Genomic DNA, 8,307 nt, shown 5'->3' on the forward strand with positions numbered 1-8,307 from the left:
TCCCTCCCTACCTTCAAACCCGCCCTGAAAACCCACCTGTTCACTATGGCCTTTCCCAGTCGACTTTGCATCAACTCTTGTTTTTCGTGTTTTTATTGCTCTTATCGTACTTGCTTATCTTAGTCTTTTTTCCTGCCCCACACCCCCACCCCCCCCCACACACACGTAAAGCAACTTTGTGTACTCAGAAAAGCCGCACTATGAGCTTGTAGATCTATATATTTTTTAAGAATCGTGATTTGAATAGCCAAAAGGAATCTAAAAATGACACAGATAAGTTCCAGAATTGAATGGGTTATTATTACTGTAGGAATTGAGGTTACCAGCCAGTCACATGACTTACTGTATAAACCAATAGAAACACACGCTGGTCTCCCTGGAATCCATTAATGACCGAGATCAGTCATGGAGACTGAGAACTTTAATCTGTATGAAGTCCTCCTGTCCCAACAATACCTTATTATGTTATACCTTCTCCCATCGCTGTTGTTTGCATACTTAGAACTCTGCAAAATATCTTTGACACGTGACAACGTTGCACAACGAAGTATATAAACCAGGCTTTGGTTTGTGAGGTTTTTCAGGGACATCCCAGCGGATGTCTCTGTCAAACGGCCCACGTTTTAGGTCCCCACCCACCAGTTGAGAAACCCCACAGGCTAGTCAAAGCGGTTGGTGGGCCGTGAGGAGGTCATATTGCACAGTGGGCTGCTCCACAAAACGCTGCGTCCTAGTGAAGCGGTTAGAGCAAACGCCTCATGCAGAAGGTCAATAGGTCATGGTTTCGAACCCTACGCAGGGTCGACTTCAGCAAGGGCATGCGGTCCCTAACAGGTCCCTAACAGGTCCCTACAGTATGTCTAACTCTGAGAGTGTACAAATGGAACCAAATGGACCCGTACACTCTCAGAGTTAAATGAACACTGACGATGGTTGGACCCCCAATAAACCTAAATGGTTGAGTCCCTGGCATATCTTTTCAAATGATATGGGCTATTATGTGTCAATTTGGGGGTCCTTGACGCGAAAAAGGTTGAAAACCACTGGCATAGATAGACTGACATCCTTGCCGATAGCAGCATTTTAGGCAGTATATATCAGCAGCTTCTCCGATACCAGTATTGCTATCGGGACAACTCTATTTTCAAGTGGGCCCTGATCCCAGAACTGCTGGACCATACATGGGAAACTGGCGGCCCGGGGGCCACATGCGGCCCCCACCTTCACTTAATGCGGCCCGCAGGTTAAAATGGGAATACTGATATATTATTGATTTCAGCTGTTACAATTCCAAACATGACCCGCTTTAATTACTAATTACAGTCTATATTAGTAACTTAATGACTAGTATTACAATCCTATTGACTTCTTTTTTGTGTCCAATGTATTTGTATTTAAGTTCAAGTTAATATAAGTATAACTAAATGCATTTGAAATTAAATAAAAATGTTACTTTTCAGGATTCAAATTAAAAAAATAGCAAACAAAAATTCTCGACGCGTTTTGAGCTTGTAGATCTGCTATTTTTGCTACTTTTGTGTGACATAGAATGGCGAATATAGAATGGTATAATATATGCAATGTGGCCCTCTGGAGTGAGTGTGGAAATATAGTGGCTCTCTCCATCATCAAAGTTGCATCACCCCTGTGCTGGACTATAGCAGGGGTTCTCAAACTTTTTCATGTCAAGGACCCCCAAATTGACACTTATTAGCCTGCGGACCCCCATTTGAAAAGATATGCCAGGGACCCCCCCATAAGAGACGATTTTTACGGCTCTAGCAGTGATTCTAAACCATTTTAATTTCAAGGACCCCCAGTTTGACATGCATTAGGCTACGGACCCCCATTTAATGGCATTTATTTCTCTGGGACCCCAATTCATATTGTAAAATCAATGTTAATTTAACTCTGAGAGTGTCCAAATGGAACCAAATGGACCCGTTAGGGTCCATTTGGTTCCATTTGGACACTCTCAGAGTTACAGACCCATAAGGGTCCATTTGGTTCCTATCCATCATTTAGCTGGGGACCCCCTGGAGCCCCCTCAAGTACCCCTGGGGGTCCCCGGACCCCACCAATGGACTATAGAACATAGTACCAGTGTGTGTGTGTGTGTGTGTGTGTGTGTGTGTGTGTGTGTGTGTGTGTGTGTGTGTGTGTGTGTCACACGGGGGCCCACTACTACTGACCAGCTGGAACTCTCGGCGGCGGTCGTAGGCGTTCTGGATCCCCGAGTCGGCCCACAGGGCCTTGATGGAGGGCAGGTAGCCCAGGAACACCGAGGACTCCACCTGGCCGCTGGCCATCTTGGCCGAGCGCGTGTCGAACGCCATCAGGCTGTCGCCGTGCTCCTGGTTGTCGGGGCAACCCCACGGGATGTGCAGCTTCCCCCGCGCGTCCACCAGCACACGCACACCTGGGAGGGGGAGGGAGGAGACACACAAAAAGGGACCAATGGGAAGACAGGGCTGAATTAGATGGCAGGGTTGATTGGAGGAGAGAGAGCCACAAGGTGTGGTCAGGTACGCGTCTGTAATTTTTTTATTTGAGCTAACAAGCATTATTTTACACTTTGGCTATTTAAAAATAGCAGATATACAAGCTCATAGCGCGGCACTCGGTGCCGCGCTATGAGCTTGTAGATCTGCTATTTTTGAAAAATAGTTTAAATGTGCGCAAATCTTTGAATACATATATTTTTAAAGCGAACATTTTTAACTCAAATCTTTGTTTCTGGGGGTTCCTGGAACAACATATTTTGAGATGGGGGTCCGTGGCCAAATACATATTATTCTGGGGGTCCTTGAAATGAAAAATTTTGAGCACCACTGATATACCGTAGAAAGTTTTTCAGAAAACTGTTAGGATTTAGAAGACATTTGTAGAATTGGCTTCAGGTCTTAATGGGTTAAAGCTGTGGTTTTCAACCCTTTTCATATCAAGGTTCATTATCTATTCATTATTTGAACCACCGTTTGATGAGATTTAGACTCTCAGACCCAAGACTTAGAATATTTTGTTATCGTTGGATAAGATTTTGTCCACAATTCCATCCATGCTGTATTGATGTTGTACTTGGTACCATAGGAGAGATAACAGGCCAACGTTGATCAAAGATAACAATTCTACATTCTCTAATTGTGTAGACTTCTTGTAAATTAAGTAATGCAGCTGTTTAACAATTATTTAACTCTTGAGGGCGTAAAATGAAACCAAATGGACCCGTAAGGGTCCATTTGGTTTCATTGTACACTCTCAAGAGTTAAAGATCTATAAGGGTCTATTTGGTTTCATTGTACACTCTCAAGAGTTAAAGATCTATAAGGGTCTATTTGGTTTCATTGTACACTCTCAAGAGTTAAAGATCTATAAGGGTCTATTTGGTTTCATTGTACACTCTCAAGAGTTAAAGATCTATAAGGGTCTATTTGGTTACCAACTCTCCATCATTTAGCTGGGGACCACCTGGTAGCCCCCTCAAGGAACACTGGTGGTCCCCGGACCACTGGTTGAGAACCACTGACTTAAACCGTAGTACACACTTCATGGAGTCCCCCAGGGGTCTATACTAGGTCCCCTTCTTTTCTCCCTCTACACCAAATCTATCTGGCCCTAATGTTCAGCCTAGAAAAGAGATGCTAGGGTTCATGTGGTTAATCCCCATGGGGAAATGATTCACACACACACACACACACACACACACACACACACACACACACACACACACACACACACACACACACACACACACACACACACACACACACACACACACACACACACACACACACACACACACACTTAATGATCTACAAGCTTGTGATGCGTTGTTGTGAGATCTGTTATTTTCACAGAATGTTCACACCCCCATGAATATGAAAGCTAGCGTTCAAGAGGTCAAATATATTTACAGCTGTATGAGTTATCGTGAAATTGTCCTCCATCATACACTAGGATGAATTAGCTTTTGTAACTTCAAAAAATAGCAGATCTACAAGCGTGAGCTTATAGATCTGCTATTTTTGGAGGCAAACGTCACCCCCCCAGAATAGGGGTGCTGTGGGTTCAAGTGGTTAACAAATAAAGTGGCATTTTAAGTTATAAGCATATTTTGATAAATTATTTTTGCCACAATAATCGTGTTGTGTAATTTCCATATCGTCCGATCCCTAGAACCACTGTGTGTAGGCTCTACTGTTGTCCAGCAATGGATTGCAGTATTTTAGTTACTGTGGTCCGACTTCCGAACCCGGGCCAGCCTCTGCTTCTCAAACCAACTCCCTGTGGACCTGACTAAACATCTCCAACACACACACACACACACACACACACACACACACACACACACACACACACACACACACACACACACACACACACACACACACACACACACACACACACACACACACACACACACACACACACACACACACACACACACACGAGCCTGCAGGCCTGGCCTGGCCTGTCCTCCTCTTCTCAAAACAATGCTGAACTTAACTTACTGCCGTGCTTGCTGCCCATCCCACAAACCCATTATTTTGTCTGGCAAGTTCTTTCAGTTTCAGCAGCAAGAAGGAACTTCTCGGGGAGCCACAGACAAAAACTAACTAACCTACGGATACAACTAAATAAAAACCTCACTTGTGCTTACAAATATAGACAGATTGTTGTGGCGTGGCTACAAACTGTCTGGCTGACAAACACTTCTCAGCCCGTTGACATGGGTGTGCCTCCTGTCTCTTCACAGAGAGGAGGGCAGATATAGGGACTATTTATGTCAGCGCTACCCAGCCCCAGCTGGGCTCATGTCGCCTATAAACACATGTGATTTCCCCCCGTTTGCTTCATCCAGAGGGGGGGGGGGGGGGGGGGGGGGGGGGGGGGGGCGGCATTAGCCAAAAAATAGCTGATCTACAAGCTCTTGATCGGCTATTTTGAGTGGAAATGGGATAAAACCAGGCTACAGTGCAAGTCAGGTCCGTTTTCCTTTTAAAGCCTAGAGCAGTGGTTCTGAAAGTGGATTTCAGGGACAATCGGGGGTCCTTTAAGGGGGGTCTAAATTGACCCTTACTAGTCTGTAACTCTGACAGTATACAAATGGAACCAAATGGACCCTAACGGGTCCATTTGGTTCCATTTTCATACTGTCAGAGTTAAAGGGGAGACCGTGACATTTTATAGTTTGAGAACCATTGGTCTAGAAGAGGGTTTAAATGGTTCGCTCCTACAAGAGGGACAAAGTTGAAGCAGATCAGACTTTTCTTTCGCAACTTTCTTCTACCAACTCCTCCATAAAGACTTGTTTTATGACCTCCACCACCCAGTACCAACTCCACCACTAAGTCCCATTAACTCCTCTATAAAGACTTGTTTTATGTCCTCCACCACCACTAAGTCCCAGTCTTCTACCAACTCCTCCATAAAGACTTGTTTTATGACCTCCACCACCCAGTACGAACTCCTCCATAAAGACTAGTTTTAAGACCTCCCACACCACTAATTCCCATTAACTCCCCCATAAAAGACTTGTTTTATGACCCCCTCCACCACCACCCAGTACTAACTCCTCTATAAAGACTAGTTTTAAGACCTCCACCACCCAGTCCCAGTCAACTTTCTTCACCAACTCCTCCATAAAGACCCCCATCTTTGATCACGTTGCTGTAGATTAGACTTAACTTTCTCTACTCAACCCCTCCATAGAGACTAGTTCCATGACCACCACCAGCACCCAGCACCCACCCACCTCTGATCACGTTGCTGTAGATGGTGGACCTGAACTAACTAAATTAATAACTAACCAACCCACCCCTCCATAAAGACTAGTTTTATGACCACCACCCATTGATCATGTTGCTGTAGATTAAGACTAACTTTCTCTACTAACTCCTCTATAAAGACTAGTTTTATGACCTCCACCACCACCAAGCCCAGTCACATTCTCAACCAGTGGTCCGGGGACCACCAGTGGTCCTTGAGGGGGTTCCAGGGGGTCCCCAGCCAAATTAATAGTTAGGAACCAAATTGACCCATGTGTCTGTAACTCTGAGAGTGTACAAATGTATTTGTACACTCTCAGAGTTACATGAACACTAATGATGATGATACAGTGTAGATTGGGACCCCCAAGAAATCTAAATGGTTGAGTCCCTGGCATATCTTTTCAAATGGGGTCCCTGGGCTAATATGTGTCAATTTGGGGGTCCTTGACGCAAAAATAGGTTGAAAACCACTGCTGTAGATGGTGGACCTGAACTAACTAACTAACTAACTAACTAACTACCAAATCCCCTCCATAAAGACTATAGTTTTATGACCACCACTCACACCCACCTACCTTTAATCACGTTGCTGTAGATTATACTTAACTTTCTCTGCTCTAACTCCTTCAGAAAGACAAGTTGTATGACCAGCCACCCCAGCACACCCACCCACCCTTGATCACTAACTAACTAACTACCAAACCCCTCCATATAAAGACTATAGTTCAGGGGTCTTCAACAGGAGGTCCGGGACCCCTAGGGGGTCCTCAGAGTTACTACAGGGGGGCCTCCAAATCTTAGTGTGATAGGATTTCTCTTTTTTACATTAACCACTTGAACCCTAGCATCCCTTTTCTGAGGAGAACTTTAGCCAAAAATAGCAGATCTACAAGTAGATTGGCTATTTATTGGCAAAGAGGTGTGGTGGGGAAAAAAGTGCAGACCAAGTAAAAAAGAAAAAAGTTTGATCTGAAACACAATTTTATACACTATAGAGTAGGGGGTCCCTGCTTCATCTCTCTCTCGGCTAGGGGGTCCTTGGCCTGAAAACGTTGAAGACCACTGCTATAGTTTTATGACCACCACCACCCACACCCACCCACCCACCCTTGATCACGTTTCTGTAGATGGTGGACCTGAACTGACACACTAACTAACTAACTCAGTGGTTCTCAAAGTTTTTCATGTCAAGGACCCCCAAATTGACACTTATTGGCCCGCGGACCCCCATTTGAAAAGATATGCCAGGGACCCCCATAAGAGTAGATTTTTTTTACAGCTCTATAGCAGTGATTATGAACCATTTTAATTTCAAGGACCCCCCAGTTTGACATGCAGTAGGCTACGGACCCCCATGTAATGGCATTTATATCTCTGGGACCCCAATTTATATTGTAAAATCAATGTTAATTGAACTCTGAGAGTGTCCAAATGGAACCAAATGGACCCCATTTGGACACTCTCAGAGTTACAGACCCATAAGGGTCCTTTTGGTTCCTATCCATCATTTAGCTGGGGACCCCCTGGAACCCCCTCAAGTACCCCTGGGGGTCCCCGGACCCCACTTTGAGAACCAATGACTAACTAACTACCAAACCCCTCCGTATAAAGACTATAGTTTTATGACCACCCCACCCACCCACCTTTGATCACGTTGCTGTAGATTAGACTTAACTTTCTCTACTCTAACTCCACCAGAAAGACCAGTTGTATGACCCCCACCCAGCCCCAGCTCCCCACCTTTGATCACATTGCTGTAGATGGTGGACCTGAACTAACTAACTAACCACCATAACCCCTCCATAAAGCCTATAGTTTTATGACCACCACCCAACCCACCCTGACTCACCTTTGATCACGTTGCTGTAGATGGTGGACCTGAAGCCCTCCCGGGCGTCCCGGTCGAAGTCCTGCCCGTGGATGATCCTCATCTGCTTGAGGAAGGTGGACTTGCCGGACTCGCCCGCGCCCAGCAGCAGGATCTTCACCAGCCGCTTGACGTAGGTCTTCTGCCGGCTCAGGTCGCGGTCGATCTGCTTGGACCGGCGGAGCTGCTCCACCTCCCCGCCGGAGAGGAGGCAGACGGGCAGGCAGGAGGACAGCAGGGAGCGGGCGGGCAGGAAGTCCGCCATGTTTACAGACATGATGTATTAATGATACAGGAGGAGGAACAGGGACTGGTGGGTGGAAGTTAGAGAAACTTCATGGATACCTCCTTTAAGGGTCCAGGGTTAGGGTGGGCTGGGTGGGGTAGGTAGGAGGAGGAGGGGGGGTAGAGGAGTAGTTTGTTGGGGTAAGTTTGTTTAGGTCCTTCTTCTTCTCTCTCTCTCGGCTCTTCAGGCTGCTTGGTTCTTCTCCTCCTCTAACTTCCTTACTGTGTGTGTGTGAGCGAGAGAGTCGTTTCCGCGCCCCAGCGTTGCCAGGTTGTGAGGGAGAAGTAAGTAAGCAAACAACTAGGGGCAGTGGTTCTCAAACTATTTCATGTCAAGTTACCCCCAAATTGAGACTTATTAGCCCGCGGACCCCCATTTGAAAA

The 8,307-nt window shown here is 45.8% G+C and overlaps 1 protein-coding gene across 1 annotated transcript in view; it reads right to left on the reverse strand.

Moving 5' to 3' along the window:
* The window catches only part of LOC311059719 (guanine nucleotide-binding protein subunit alpha-13-like), a 35,948-nt gene extending 27,827 nt beyond the window's left edge, over positions 1-8,121 (reverse strand). Inside the window, exons 1-2 of the mRNA XM_084077750.1 lie at positions 7,621-8,121; positions 2,193-2,419 (exon numbers count right to left, since the gene is read on the reverse strand). Coding sequence (XP_083933876.1) covers positions 2,193-2,419; positions 7,621-7,915 — 522 coding nt within the window. The 5' untranslated portion in view covers positions 7,916-8,121. The remainder of the gene's footprint in view (positions 1-2,192; positions 2,420-7,620) is intronic.
* Between the last annotated feature and the right edge of the window lie 186 nt (positions 8,122-8,307).

Source organism: Gymnoscopelus microlampas, assembly GCF_963454915.1.
Source record: "Gymnoscopelus microlampas genome assembly, chromosome: 14".
Classification (NCBI taxonomy): domain Eukaryota; kingdom Metazoa; phylum Chordata; class Actinopteri; order Myctophiformes; family Myctophidae; genus Gymnoscopelus; species Gymnoscopelus microlampas.